This window comes from Naegleria fowleri, assembly GCF_008403515.1.
Source record: "Naegleria fowleri strain ATCC 30894 chromosome Unknown tig28, whole genome shotgun sequence".
NCBI lineage: Eukaryota > Heterolobosea > Eutetramitea > Acrasida > Naegleriidae > Naegleria > Naegleria fowleri.
In genome coordinates, this window is record NW_025407960.1 from 161,023 (window position 1) to 175,850 (window position 14,828).

The 14,828-nt window shown below is 36.3% G+C and overlaps 8 protein-coding genes across 8 annotated transcripts; 1 reads left to right on the forward strand and 7 right to left on the reverse strand.

Annotated features, from left to right (window-relative positions):
- Positions 1–134: 134 nt before the first annotated feature.
- FDP41_001878 (uncharacterized protein) lies at positions 135–626 on the reverse strand (the record flags this gene model as incomplete). The annotated part of the gene is made up of 1 exon (XM_044705010.1): positions 135–626. One exon carries the CDS (start codon positions 624–626, stop codon positions 135–137), a length of 492 nt encoding a protein of 163 aa, XP_044563521.1.
- A 160-nt stretch (positions 627–786) lies between these two features.
- On the reverse strand, positions 787–2,796 carry FDP41_001879 (uncharacterized protein; the record flags this gene model as incomplete). Its single annotated transcript, XM_044705011.1, has 1 exon — positions 787–2,796. One exon carries the CDS (start codon positions 2,794–2,796, stop codon positions 787–789), a length of 2,010 nt encoding a protein of 669 aa, XP_044563522.1.
- A 220-nt stretch (positions 2,797–3,016) lies between these two features.
- FDP41_001880 (uncharacterized protein) lies at positions 3,017–5,248 on the forward strand (the record flags this gene model as incomplete). Its single annotated transcript, XM_044705013.1, has 1 exon — positions 3,017–5,248. The coding sequence occupies one exon, from the start codon at positions 3,017–3,019 to the stop codon at positions 5,246–5,248; it is 2,232 nt and encodes a 743-aa protein (XP_044563523.1).
- A 602-nt stretch (positions 5,249–5,850) lies between these two features.
- Positions 5,851–7,464, reverse strand: FDP41_001881 (uncharacterized protein; the record flags this gene model as incomplete). The annotated part of the gene is made up of 3 exons (XM_044705014.1): positions 5,851–6,068; positions 6,212–6,374; positions 6,439–7,464. 3 exons carry the CDS (start codon positions 7,462–7,464, stop codon positions 5,851–5,853), a joined length of 1,407 nt encoding a protein of 468 aa, XP_044563524.1.
- Positions 7,465–10,333: 2,869 nt separating this feature from the next.
- On the reverse strand, positions 10,334–11,388 carry FDP41_001882 (uncharacterized protein; the record flags this gene model as incomplete). The annotated part of the gene is made up of 5 exons (XM_044705015.1): positions 10,334–10,511; positions 10,564–10,588; positions 10,678–10,755; positions 10,890–11,117; positions 11,331–11,388. The coding sequence occupies 5 exons, from the start codon at positions 11,386–11,388 to the stop codon at positions 10,334–10,336; spliced, it is 567 nt and encodes a 188-aa protein (XP_044563525.1).
- A 209-nt stretch (positions 11,389–11,597) lies between these two features.
- Positions 11,598–12,371, reverse strand: FDP41_001883 (uncharacterized protein; the record flags this gene model as incomplete). Its single annotated transcript, XM_044705016.1, has 1 exon — positions 11,598–12,371. One exon carries the CDS (start codon positions 12,369–12,371, stop codon positions 11,598–11,600), a length of 774 nt encoding a protein of 257 aa, XP_044563526.1.
- An 813-nt stretch (positions 12,372–13,184) lies between these two features.
- FDP41_001884 (uncharacterized protein) lies at positions 13,185–13,613 on the reverse strand (the record flags this gene model as incomplete). Its single annotated transcript, XM_044705017.1, has 1 exon — positions 13,185–13,613. One exon carries the CDS (start codon positions 13,611–13,613, stop codon positions 13,185–13,187), a length of 429 nt encoding a protein of 142 aa, XP_044563527.1.
- A 41-nt stretch (positions 13,614–13,654) lies between these two features.
- Positions 13,655–14,557, reverse strand: FDP41_001885 (uncharacterized protein; the record flags this gene model as incomplete). Its single annotated transcript, XM_044705018.1, has 1 exon — positions 13,655–14,557. One exon carries the CDS (start codon positions 14,555–14,557, stop codon positions 13,655–13,657), a length of 903 nt encoding a protein of 300 aa, XP_044563528.1.
- Between the last annotated feature and the right edge of the window lie 271 nt (positions 14,558–14,828).

The following is a 14,828-nucleotide window of genomic DNA, read 5'->3' on the forward strand; positions in this document are numbered from 1 at the left end:
TTTGGATATTTTCAATGATATTCTTCATTACAAGAATGAGATATTGCAATTCAATAAAAATTGAATAAATTGAAAATAATGGTTAAGGCATAAAATTCAACATTTAATGTCCTCATCTTTCAGAGGAGTACTTTTCATGGCTGACTCAATTCCGTAATGGACATCGATCCATTCAGAGGAGTACTTTTCATGGCTGACTCAATTTTCAGGAAATCTTCTCTTGCAATGGATCGATGTCCATTACGGAACGACATACCCCAACTCTTCTTGTTCGTTATGAATTCTAACTCGTTCAACAACTTTTTCACAGGTACATCTTGCATATCAGTATCAAAATCCACTTTAATTCTCCAAGGCTTGAATTCATCACTCACGGTCACCTGATAGGGTTTGTCTTCTTCGTTGACAGTGGCCAAAGCTGTGAATGCATGGCATTGGTTCGCCTTACTGTTTCCACCTTCGAATTTCAATTTTGAAGAATAAAAAACAATCCGATCTCCAGCTTTCATTTTCGAGAGTGGATCACAGTTCCCATGACAAGCTTGAGCAATACCCCATTCTATTCCTCTGGCAATGTGATCCTTGGAGGCAACAATGAGCCAGTACTTGTGAGAGGGTGTTTTCATTTTTTGTTTGGATATTCTTGCAACCGCTCGAACTATTTTTAAACGTGAGGACAATTATTTGAAATTGTACTCTTCAACAGTTCTTGTTGAATATTTGAAGAATCCATTTCCAAGCGCTGGTTCTGTTCATTCAACCAAAATTTAATTGCATGATTATAATTTATTCTTCGAGTTTTCTCTTCTTATCTTCCTTCTTCTTTTGATGAACAGCACTCTTAATCCATTTCGTCTCTGATTTCTTCTTTTGTTCAATTGCTGAGGCAGCTCCAACCTCCAACTGTTTCAAATCCACATAAGGAGTGTTCTTGAGTCCAAAGGACTTGGTCACACCAGCCACATCCAACAATTGGAATGAGAAAATATCCTTCAATGGATGAGAGGCATATGCCTTGATGAAACCCTTAAATGCTTCTTCTGCATTCTTGAATAAATAATAATTGGAGGAAACAATCTTTTCGAGTTGATCTTGAATATTTGACATTTTAGATCGAGGGAAATCTAATTCATTGAGTGGAATATGTGCCTCACTCAAGTACTTTAAGAATCCAGTTTCTGAAGGCAACAACAGCAAGAGAGCACGGCCTACATTGCCAGCTCTTGCCGTACGGCCCACGCGATGAATATATTCCTTTGGAGCTTCGGGTGGATCGTATTGGACAATCCAGTCGACTTTTGGAATGTCCAATCCTCTCGCTGCAACATCAGTGCTCAATAAAATTCCACTCTCTGCATTGCAAAAATTGAAAAAGGCCTGTGTTCGCTTATTTTGCTTCATTTTCCCATGAAGAGCTGTCACAGTTACATTGATATAGTTCAAAAGTTCTGAAAAGTATTTCACAGCTGCACAACTACTCATAAAGACAATAATTTTCTTTCCCTTCTTTCCGGCAGTGGTTGTGGCCAATGTCTTTTTGAGAAATGAATACAACAAGACAAACTTTTCAGCTGCTGGAACCACGACATAACCCTGTTCTAAATTTTGTGCTGTTGAATATTCTTCCTTGTCCACTCCTTCTTCAGTGCTTGTTACGCTAGTACTTGTATTCAAATCCTCAATTCCAACAAAAACAGGATCTCTCTTAATACTCACTCGAGCAATGTCAGCAACCTTTGTCGTTTGTGTAGCACTAAACAACAAGGTTTGTCTTCCCTTAGATGGTAATAACTTGACAATTGCTTTCAATTCTTCCTCAAATCCATCATCCAACATTCGGTCTGCTTCATCCAACACCAATGTAATCAAATTCGTAACTAGGAACCCCTTTGTATGCAACAAGTGATCCAACAATCGTCCAGGAGTTGCAATGACAATATTTGCTCCCTTCACCAACTTTTCTGCCTCTTGATGTTTCGATTGTCCACCAATCAACAAGGCATGAGTTTGTTTCATAAAGGTCATTAAGGACTTACAAACCGCATAGGTCTGTATGGCCAATTCTCTCGTTGGACTCAATACAATTACTCCCGTTCCATTTCTAGGTTTAAATTCAGATCGATATAACAACTCCAAACAAGGTAAAAGGAATGCCAAAGTCTTTCCACTTCCAGTTTTTGCTTGTGCCAATACATCCTTTCCAGCCAAAGCAATGGGAATGGCACGAGCCTGAATGGGTGTTAGGTGTTGAAAATTCAATCCCGATTCTTCTCCATGATCAAAGGCTTGTTGCAAAGGCTCACAAAGTTTGAGTTTGGAAATGGAAATATTCGTTAGGAAAGAAGAAGTGGCTACTGATTGGCCATCTTGTGTTTGCTGTGGTTGAGGAGAAGTGTCTTTAAGCGAATATCCATACTCGGAATAGAAATCTTCTTGTGTGGTGGTTGTGGAGGTAGTACTAGTGGTGGCTGAAGAAGATTCCGAGTCGGTTCTTTCGTTATTCTGTTGAGGTTGTTGTTTTTCCTCATCCTTGTTCTTCTTTTTCTGTTGTTTCTGTTCTTCTAATTTTCTCTTCTTGGCCGATGATGATGAATTTGCTTGTTTCAATTCCGAAGAAGAGGTTGGGTTATTGTTGTTGTTTCTATTCGATAATTGTTGAGTTTTTGATAAGGTTGTACCATCTTGCTCCTCAAGATGGCGATGATCATCCTGTTCTTCACTCTCCTCAGCTGCTCGGGTCAAAGCTTTTGCTTTCAACTTTTTCAAGAGTTGTTGCTTGCTTTGTGATGAAGACATTTTTTTCAAATATTTTGATGAACTCGCAAGAGGATAATATTTAAAATTCTTCTCGCATTTCTTTAGAATTGACATCTCTCTCACTATGCACTACTAGTAGGCCACTCCAGTAAAATCTAAGGCTTTGCTCTTCTCCACAACGTCATCATCCTCTTCCTTTTAAAATTCAAAAACTGTCCAAAGCTTCACCAAACCCATCGATTGGAATTCAATCAAAAAAATGCAAAAACTTGTTCGTGCAAGGAAAGCTCAACAATGGCTTTCACCACTCATGGGATATTGTTGTTGTTGTTGTTCTCCACCACACCACCACGTGGTTCAAAAAATTCACGGAGGACTACCCGAGTCTTTATGTACCTCTTCTTCTTCTTCTCGATTATTATCATCATCCATTATTTCTTCTTTCCACCAAAATCAAAACCATCATTACCACCATCACCATAATACATTTTCTTCTCATAGGAATTATCTGGCTGTAACATCTCACTCCAATTCTAGAATCTCCACAACAATGATACTCATTCATCATCATCGGGATAACATGAGAGAATTTTCTCGGAACGTTTTACAATTGAAAAAGAGTGGAGTAGAGAACGATCCCTTATTAAAGATTCTTGATTTTGCAAAACAAGAAGCAAGAATGAAAGAAGAAGGATTTAAAAAGACTAAAGATGAGCGGTTCTACACCAAAACATATATTGACCCCGAAATAATGACTCCCGAGGAAAAACAAGAATATGAAAGTGGTGCTTTTGATAATGTCGATGAAAATGAATTTGAATCATGGATGAAGAAATTGGAAAAGGAAGAACGAATCATGTCTCGTGCTCATGATGAGTCTTTTTTGAATGATACAATTCCGAGAGAAATGAAACAGCTCAGTTTTTCAGACTTGCTCGATGAAGCAGAACAATATCTAGTTCATGGCAAACCCATTCCTTTCTTTAATAGACTTGCAGACCACATTCCTCGAGGACAACGGGAAGACATTTTCAAACGACCTGATTATTCTCACTTTAAAAACAATCCACCAACGATGAAAGATGCTCAAGAAATGGTTAAATTTGGAGATGAAAAATCAGATCTTATGGAGGAGAAAAAACAAGAGGTTTTCCGAAAAAAGGATGGAAAGATTGATTATGTGAAAACTGAAAGGAGCATGTATTATCAGCCAGCTTCTAAAAACCTAAGTGTTTTTTCATCTCAACAAGAATCTTCTGGTGACGACATGGGATCTACGGAGGAAGCATTCGAATATGACACACCCGATGATTATGAAAGAGTGAGGGTTCCTGATGATGCCTTTTCGGCCTATCACTATTTTAGAAATGAAGTTTATCTGCGCCGACTGGATTATCCCAAATCACGAGAAGAAGAGGAAGAAGAAATTAGTGAATTTTTCATTGAAGCTTACCATGATAAAAATGCTCCAAAATCATACGGTGACGATACATTGGTGAAGGAATTTCTGTTAAAACGATATGGAAAATTTGACAAGACAATCGCATCGTTAGATGTTGGACAAAATACTGCAACGCCCATCACAGCATTGAACAAATTATTTGAGATTAAGGATGACTTGATGAATGCTCAAAAACACAAGGAAGATCGAAAATCTGAGATAATTCTCGATCATATTCACAATTTAAATCGAATTGTTCTTGCTAAAGGACAAATAGAAGCCAAGTTTGAATACAATCCATCTACAGGCAGAATGGAACGAAAAAAGAGAATTATTGAGGAGGATATCATTTATGAACCCATCAAGAATGAAGATTTAAGTGAGGAATACAAAAGCAATCATGTTAAACATATGAAGCGATCCAAGCAGAAATTTATGGCAGAAACGGAAGATGAAATTGATGAAGAAATGATGAATCAATACATGAAAGATTTGGAGAGTGACAACATGTATGAAGATGAAGCCACAACAGAGGAGATTTTATTAAGTCGACTCATGAGGAAAGTCAATCCAAACAAAGAAGATGTTGAAACTTTCACAGAGTCTGAATTATTGCAACTTCAAGAGCTTGTCAATGAATATAAGGATGAATTTACCAAGCTTGCATCAAGAAAAAGAAGAAAATCATATACACCAAGAGCACCTACTTTGGAAATGTTTTTACCTAGTGACAGTGAGCTTGAAACAGCCATTGAGGACGAGTTTGGAGTGAGTTATGACCAATTTAGCCAAATTCTTGAAGAGAATCCACAACTGCAGCAATTGATGGCACAGGTCTCACATGATGCTGATTTTGGTTTTCGAGCTCTCTCTCAAGCGATCGTCGATATGGGAGGCACTCAAAAGGTCGAAGAGAAGTTGAATGAAAACAGTAAGGTGAATCGATCGTTCGAAGAATGGATGAAGGTGTTTAGGAGTGACAGTGCCATGAGAAAGCCAATGTCAGAGCTGCTTGAGATGTATTCAGGAAATTTCAAGAACAAGAAATAAATTTTGCAAGTTTTGTTCATGAACCTGTGTGACCTCAACAACAATTCCAATCCTTTCAACATTGTAATTTCTCCAATAATTCGTTACGAAATTAAGTTGACTCTTAGAACCCTTTCTTGTTTTCCTCGAATTTTCACTTATTAATGCACGAAATTAAGTTGACTCTTAGAACCCTAAGTGAAAATTCGAGGAAAACAAGAAAGAACCATGAAAACAAGCAAAAACAAGGGAAATTAATTCAACATCGATGTGCGAATTTCAAGGATTTGAAGAATAGTTAAAAGATAAATGATGAGGTTGTGTTTTTTCGTATTTGTTTCATTTTTGTCCTTTCAACAGAGCAAAACTCAAAACTTGAAGAATTTGAAAAAATCAAAGCTTTTGGCATTTTAATGCACAGGCCCAAGTGACACACAGAGGTTAAAACTCGAGCCATAATTTGCCAGCGAGTTTAATGGTGTTGTGAACCTCTACAACAAATGCTACAAAGAGCATCATTTTATCTCTTTTAGGATAAACATTGGTGTTCAGAGATTTTCTACAAGGTGGTGTGGAAGTCAAAATTGATGGTGGAATAATTAAAGAGAATAATACATGTTGTTCTATACTACAAGATCGGTGCTGCTCAAATTCTTACTATTGAGGAGATTAAGCTCTTGGTGTTTCTGCTTTTGAAGACGTAACTTTAACCTTTCAAATAAGTTTGTTAAAAGTTGTTTCACCTCTTTGCCAATGTCATCAAAACAATCGTCATCTCCATTTAAATATTTCTTTCTGCATTCATCAATTAATTTCTTATTAATATTAAGGGCAAGAGGACCTGGACGATTTAAATCCATATAACAGTTTGAATGTTGTGAAAATGAGGAAAATTGATTGGAGGAGAAAGGTGTGTAGTGAGGATGGAAGTGTATAAGTCAAAGCTCAGCAAACTCCAATAATGAATCACAACAAATAACATACCTTCAGGATTCACATATAAATTGAAAATATTAACAGCCATTTCTACTTTCTTGCTAATGCGAGATTCTTTTCGATACGCTTTCCATTCCTTGCAAAAAAAAATAGACTCCTCAGCATACTCATCGACAGCAAATTGGGTCAGAATATTACAAGCTTTTGGATGCTGTAATAACAAGTGTCACAAATATTATTTTCATTATACGGGCATTGCAATCATGATTACATACCTTCAACACATCATCAATGTTCGTAAAACGTTCCATATAAATATCCACATCTTCTAAATTAATTTTCAATTCCAAATCATGAGCAGAAGGAGAGCGACTCACCTTACACGACGGTGAGGTATTCTTTCTCCCATCGTGTGTTATGGTGTCAGTATTTGTTTCTGTTGATTTCAAGAAACTGGCCGATCGTATCAGAGCAGTCGGTTCAATATATTCATTGAGCCTAATGGGTCGCAAGAATAAATCTTCAGCGCTTGAAGATTTTTTATGCGTTGCTTCGGAACTTTTGCCACAACTGATGCTTGTGGTGAAGAATCCATTGCCACCACCACCTCGTGGAGACTTCTTCCAAGGTGTTGACATGTGACTCTCCAACGAATTGCTCAACAACGGTGGTGATGATGACATAGTCAGAGAAGTAGGAATTGAAGGACTCTTCTTCATCCTCAGTGGTAAGCTGAGTTTCTTTGCGAGTGATGCCAAGGGTGAAGATGCATTATCAGAACTAGGGCTAGAGGAATCATAGTCGTCTGTGGAGATGTTTGATGATTTTCCTCGCAGAGAGGAGGACATTTGGTTGCTGTTATATCCTCCGTATGGATCCTGATAGACATCATCCAGTAAAATTCGAATGTCTCCAATTCTTTCGTTTTTCTTTCGTTCTTCTTCAATGAGCTTTCTATAATTTTCATCCAAATTAGATGTAAATTGAGACATATCCAAAATGCTGAGTCTCTTGGAGCATCGTCTGAAATTTGTGAACCTATAAAACTCCTTCTTCTTGTCCAATAGTTCGGAAGATTCGTGAATGATATGAATGAAGAGTTTTTTCGAAATCATTTGATTACCCAAAGAGATTGCATCACTGGTATTCAAATTAAATAGTGAACTCAAGGTGCGGATAGCCTCTTTACCACTAAAGCAATCCTTGTAAGTAGTAAAGAGGCATGTATGATCTTTGGGTTTAATTTCTCGTTTGAATTTAGTAAAATAGAGCAAGAGCTCTTGATCCGAAAGTTGTTTCATGTTCAACATCATCAACAACAACAAATGAAAGGCTTTTCAATACTACTATTGCACTGCTACTACTACTACTACTACTATTGTATGTATTAATACTATATTGCACTACTACGTTCCAAACCAATGATGAAACACGCAAAAGTTCGTTGTTGTTGTTGCGGTTTGTTATTGTTGAGAGACCACCAACACCACCAACACCACCACCACTCACGAGATGAGAGAGTTCTATTCGCAAGGAAATTGTTCGCTGCTGATTCCGAGTAAGGTGATTTGTCGGTGTTTTGATTTTTTTTTTATGAAAGAAGTGAGCACGAATTTGGTGTGGAGTTTCTTAATGTCATTGAGACTTCACTTACATGCAACCTTCCTTTTGGAGAATCTCCATGAAGAGAGTGCAGTTATGATGATAAGAATCTTGTTTAGGAAGAAAGGAGAGAAGGTAAGTGCGATCAGTTAATGTTGTTGTTGTTGTTATTGTTGTTTAAAAACCATCACCATAGGTGTCTGAAGATGGCCCAAAAGGAGATTTATCATTGAATTTGGGGTTCAATAGGTGAACAGTGTTGATCTTCAATAAGGACTTTTAAATGAAAGGAATTGCAAATGCATGACAAACCTTCCGGCAGGTCACTCTTTTGAACACTTTCCAAACGTGCGTGGGGGTCTTATGATGGACTATAAAGGTAAAAGTCATTCGAACATCGTTTCTGTTTTGGACGAAACATTAAAGAATCTCCGTGCGCATCTTCATGGAGATTCTCCAAAAGGAAGGTTGATAGTTCATTGAAAAACTGTAAATCTTCCACACGTTGTAGCCACAGGGCGTTCCTATCCTGAAACTATTCATTGTAAATTAATTTATTAATTTTCAAAAAAAATGCACAATTCTTCATCTAGCAATAACATCATCGCCAATTTATCCATTCCGACCATTTCCAATCTCTCGGTTTGCTTTAAATTGTGTTGCAATCATCATCATCAGAATGACAACAATACGCAATTCAATTCGGAACACTTAAAAAATCAAGATGTAACAAAGAAGAATTTATTATTTGTACAACCGAATGATGATGAGTCAATACGGAAAAAAGAAACATCATCATCCTATCCACAACAACAACCTCATTTACCTCCAGATCTTGCGGAATGTATTGCAAATTGTTCACAAAAAAGAAATCAAACGTTTTCATTGTTTTTGGGCTTGAGTGATGAAACAATTGGTAAATAGTGAACACAATTCATGTTGAGGTGGTGAAGGGGTAGAGAAAGATTATAAGGAGGCCTTAAAATGGTTCGATCTTGCTCGCCAAGATTTTTCAAATGCTCAATATTCGTTAGGATTGATGTACAAGATCTTGGAATAGGTACCGACATAGATTTCGCAAAGGCCGTAGACAATTTTCAGCGAGCAGTTTTGCACAATCATGCATGAACCAATTTTTTCGTTAGCAAGATGTTATATTTTCAAAACCTTATCAGTTTGAAAATAATGTAAAATTTTTTAGTCAACTGACAACTTTAAAGTTCCTGGTTGACTTGAGGTATTGAATAATGCACAATTACTCGTACTTGTTGCTTCCACATATGCAAAAGGCAATGAAAGTTGGAATTCCATGTTCACAAGAATGCCATCTCAATTTGAGAAATACCACAAGAGCGTTTAAGGCACTTTGAAAGAAGAGTGAATAACCTTTAATCGACCTTCCACTTTCTACATGGAACTTTACACAACTTGAAGCACTTCAAAACGAAAAAGATTTGTTACTCCTTTGAAAAATAAACCTGCCAAAAATGTGTAATCAATAAAATTATTAAGCAGAAAAATACTCATTAGTGGAGGTTTCACTTCAACGTTGCGGTTTATTCACATAAATTTTTATTAGAACTGAAATGTCCAATTTGAACAAGAGGTCGGACTGTTTAATCAAACACCTAAATGTTCCCTCGAACGACACTCCTATCGACAAGGTGACACTTAAAAATCTCCATATTTAGTAAATGATACAACCCGACCTCGCCAAAAGGATGTCAAGCTTTACTCGTCTCAATCCAGCCTTACCACATTTTTACCTCTTAAATACTACAATCCATGTTAGTCACATCCTTAAATGGTGACTTGTGAGCATACTTTGAACGCCAAAACCATCAACAAAAAAAACAAATTGAAATATTCTCTCCAGATGTACTGGTGTGTGGTTTGTAATTCTAAGCCAACCCAAGAGCATTCTGGAGGGTTTGGCTTGAACTTTGAGAGAGCATTTGCTCACAAGGCAGCATGGAGCGTGTATATTCATTTATTCATTTTCCATAAAATGGAAGAATGGTTTGAGAGTAAGTGACAATGTTCTTTGTTAAGGATTAGACCTCAGTAACGGCAACAGTTTTTCACGTCGGTGAATTGTCGTCCCTCTGAGAGAATTCAAGGATTGAAGGGATATAACCAATTCACATTCTGTTCCCTCTTTTAAGACGAGATCGATTTGTAAGTCTAGGCTGACATCAACAAGGTTAAGTGTGAAACAAATGTTCCAACAGATTCTCTTTCCCCACCATTCATTTCTGATAATAAGGGCTGATAATTGTTTTCATCACTGGAAGAGATAAAAAAGGAGATGGATAAGAAGATCAGTAGTGTGAAGAAAGAGTATGAGGATGTGATGAGAGAAAGCAGCACTCTTCCTGGAAATTGATGAATTTGCCTGAAACAAAAAAGCAGGGAAGGAGGTTTTTCCTTTTTTAACAAGAAAAAGAATGTTCATCCAATCATTGTTATTAAATCCAATAACAAACAACAACACCCTTTTTCTTCCGTTATGACGATGCAATATTTGGAAAGAATGGTTTAGAAATATGATAAAGAAGACAATCAGATTTATTGTTGTTGCAACAGACCAGTGTTCAATTCATTCTTTTCAAAATTTCCAACGTACATCATGCTCATTTCATTCAGTGTGTAATAATCATTCTCTTCAAAACTAGTGCTTCCTCGTAATTGTTTTTCCAGTTCAAGTAATTGTTTGAAAAATCCTTCATTCGGTAAAATTGTGGACCTGACATGACCACCATGGTTCATAAAAAGTTCAAATTTGAGATTCTACTAACCTAGATTTTTTAACAATGAAAAAGGCTGTTTTCAAGAGAAATTGTAAATAGAAATATTAATAATGAGTCATTTCGTTGGAAAAGGTTTCAACCACACATGAAAAATTAACAAACCTTCTCGAAGAGTAATATTAAATTTTCGCATCAGATAGGCTATGCAAATGGTTGAACTTCTAGAAATTCCAGCAGCACCTATATTGTCAAGTTCACAATAATTTCAATTAAATTCCAATTTTGAATTTAAAGAAATAATTATAACAGTTCATCATTCAAATGTCATTTCTCGCAACATTTCTTTCACTTCCAAATATACAACTCACACTTACAGTGCACCAAAACTGCCTTATTCTGTTCATTCATTCGTTCAATAAATTGAAAAGTATCATCGAAATATTTTGCTATATTTTGTTGAGCTCGATCGTCCACTTCCACTCGCAAATAACACATTCCATCATGTTTTTCAAAATAATTTGGAATTTCTGTGGTACAATTGATTATTCCTTTGATATTTAATTTTTCAAGACCTGACAATCGTCGGGCGTGTCCAAAAGCACCTATTTGGATTGACAAATATTGATGTATAGAAATATTTAGATAGTCATCAACAACAAATCGAGTTCATGAGATAGATCATCATCATGTGGTCAAACAAATGAATGATTGTGTTCCGATCGGAGTTTGAGATGGTCAATAGACGTGATGAACAGTGAGGATCGCAATTTTTGAAAGCCTTTCATATTATATATTCAACAAGTGCATACACCTACCTAAATATAATTTTGAATCAATAATGGTTGATGGTTTATTCGCGAAATAGGAAGACATTTTTTTTTGTAAAATTCTTCCATTCCGAACTTGATTTTGTGAAAAACAGAAAGCATGTTAAACAGTCTGATTCAAAAAGACTCCAAATCTGTACGAACAGAGAAGCGTAGATTCTTGTCGTCCCACGTAATGGACCATCCTGATTATTGACCCAAGCACAGCATAGTTTGTGATATCAATGGAAGGCATGAATTCAAAAATTAGAACGTTTATCGAACATCACTCACACATACATTGCCTAATGTTGGGCACATCATAAAATCTTCCTTTGGAACTTGCAACGCTTGTTGTTGAAGATGCGGTTGAATCATTCTGCCCTGGATCTTCTCTTCGTTGAGAGGTCTGTTGGAGGTGTCATTTCTCATTACACAACAGTCGAAAGATTCTCTCGTTTTGGAAACCACAATGAATGGAGTTGGAGAAAACTTGGGCTTCACGGATCGTTTCAGTAATGGAATGCATTTCCTCTGTTTTTCTTGATCAAGACTTACTTTTTCTGATCGCTTTTCTTCGATCATTAAGGAAACTGACTCACTAGGTAAGGTGTCTAACCTCTTTTCTTGCTGCTGGATCCAATGATTGTTTGAAAATTCTTCCAAAGAGGTGAATGATGATTCATTTTCGTCTGATTCGAGCTGTAATGGGACGGATGGAAGTGTCAGAATTTTAGACATTTCTAAATAATCTAAAGGAGAAGACATTACTGCAATTTCTAAATAGTGCTCACACAAGGAAAAGAGAGAGGAAGTGGTTGAGGAGACAAGTTGATCGAGAGATTGATTGGTTGTGTAAGGAAATGAAGCATACTTTTGAGATGCTGATTCAGTCATGAAGTTGAGGTTGTTACTGAATACTGATTTGAATTTCCTTAATGAGGAATGTTTTTGGAATGTTAAATCAATATCGGATTCTTTCTCATTCTGATTTTTCTCTTCAATAAAAGAATCACAGCAGGAAGACGATATACTTGCGCAGGCACCCATGATAGTATTAGTAGTGATACAGAGCTGTATTAAAGATGTTGGGTCAAGAAGTACAGTAACCGCTTCTTTTTTTTTGGTAAGGCTTTAAGAGGAGGAGAAATGGAAGTGAAAAGTACGCTCTTACTCGAATGCATATTTGACAATTTGGTAACCAATACCTTAATAGGTGTTTGAATATTCCATCGATGAATAAGGCAACACCCTTGATCGAGCGAAGTGTCTTCCCGACATGCTAATAAATTCCATCCTCAAAGAATATTCATTGTCAAGGAGGATATATTCCAACAAAGATTTGAGAGGATTCCATTTTCACTCAAAAACCTTCCGCACTGGAAATTGTAAAGGAATATTCATTAATCTCTAATGAATATTCTTTCTCAATATCTTTCTTATGCTCTGTTGGAAACACTTGACAACATTTTCTACCATCCTTTCAAAAGTAAAAATTGCAACTATGGAACTCAATGCACATCCAATGAAGGCGTCCATCAGTTGTTGTTCATGACTCTTATGATCATGAGAACACAAAAAACTCGAAAAGGAAATCATTGCATGAAAGAGAATCATGGCCAACATGGATCCTGAACTTTTCACATACGAAGCTCGTTCCAGGACCATTTAATTCTAGACCTTTCGATGCATTTGAAACGTGTTATTTAAACTGAATAGGCTTTCATAAATTAAAACATTCCTTTAAGCTTGGGATGTTCCAAAGGTATTGGGTGGTTTCAAAGATTCAGGGGCGTTTCAAAGAATCCGAAACATTCCAAATCAGCTTTTCAACTTGGGAGTTTCAACTTCAAAAAAATATCATCACATTTGTGTCTTTCTTGGTGATATCAATCTTTCTTCATTATCAGAACTGCTTTCTGATCCTTCACTATCCGAATCGCTTTTTGATCTTGATCTTGAGGCTTGCGAATTGGATCTTTCATTATCAGAACTGCTCTCAGATCCTTCGTTATCAGAATCACTTTCTTGTAGATTTCTTGGAAGTTCATTATCCGAGCCGCTTTCTGATCCTTCATCACCGACTTGTACTGGATTAGAATTATGTGAATATTCTAGAATTTCACGATTTGATAGTGTCATTAATTCAGTGTCACTCATTGTCAACATTTTAGCAATAAGGATACATTGAGCTTTTCTTTTTTCCTCTGCATATTCTTTTTGACGGACAACATTAACAGAGGGTCTTAATAATTTTGGCTTTTCTATAGGAAAATCAAAGTCTGAACGCATCCATTCCTTGTGGTGATCTAATACTTGAATATTATATTTTTCTACGAATCTATGAATGTCAAACAACACAAATGCAATTTTAAATTCCACACATTTTCCAAATCTCCACTCATTTTAGCAACTGAATGAGGATTGAAAAATTTGAATTTCTCACCAATATGAGAGAATAATGTTTCAATCATACCACGAAAAGCACCAAATTCTTCATTATATTGTGCTTCACTGTATGTTAGATCTTGATTTCTTGGTTTTCTAATTGGAGCTCTGAAATTTGACTCATCAAAATCATATCCTTTTTCTTGCAATTTTTCAATATAATCAGGAATTCCCAAGAAATAACCACCATCAATATACAATACATCCACACTAGGATCTAATAGTTTTGGAATTCTCCCCATTTGCTTGAACATACCAATGTCTGTATTAGGAGCACATGGTAGGGATTTCGAAATAGCAATTGCTAATTCTTGATTATCCATCAATACTTGAGTTCTTAATCCAGAATCTTTATATTTGTAACTCCAATACTCCCTTTTAGGATATTTGGCTAAATTACTATATTCAATACGTGTATCATGACCATCTAAAAAAGTGGTTCCATCCTTGAAGCCTTTTTCGTTTTCAATTATACCAATAAGACATTGAATAATAGGATTTGAAAACATTCTTTGCAAACAAGTGTCAGCCCATTCATTAAGTTGGTCATGAAATTCAACGAAAATTGTGTGATGAATTCTCCATATTGTAGACCTTGCGATAATTCTCCTCTCATTTAAGGATCCGAATGTTTCATTTTCAAGTAACATGTAAAGAATTAATAAGATTTTGTCCACATTACGATAAGGACCTTCTAACCATCCACAGATAGTACCAACAGTATGTAAGAAGATGAATGTAGCAACATATCCAATTCTTTGGCGGACTATTTCTTTAATTCTATTCATTGTAGGAATATCCTTGATATCCTTTCTACCTTTTGATTTCTGAATAATTGGCAGCTCTTCATGCAATACCTTCCATTCATTGGCCACCAATTTTTTGACCTCGATTTCCCTCAATCTCACAGGGTTTTTTTTTACTGATATCGAGAGACATTTTTTTCAATTCAAAATTTTATTTGAAACTCCCAATCATCTCTCCAACCCGTCAACATGCATCCACATACACTCAATTCCGCCAAGAATCATGAGGACGAATAATGGGTTTTTCATTCAT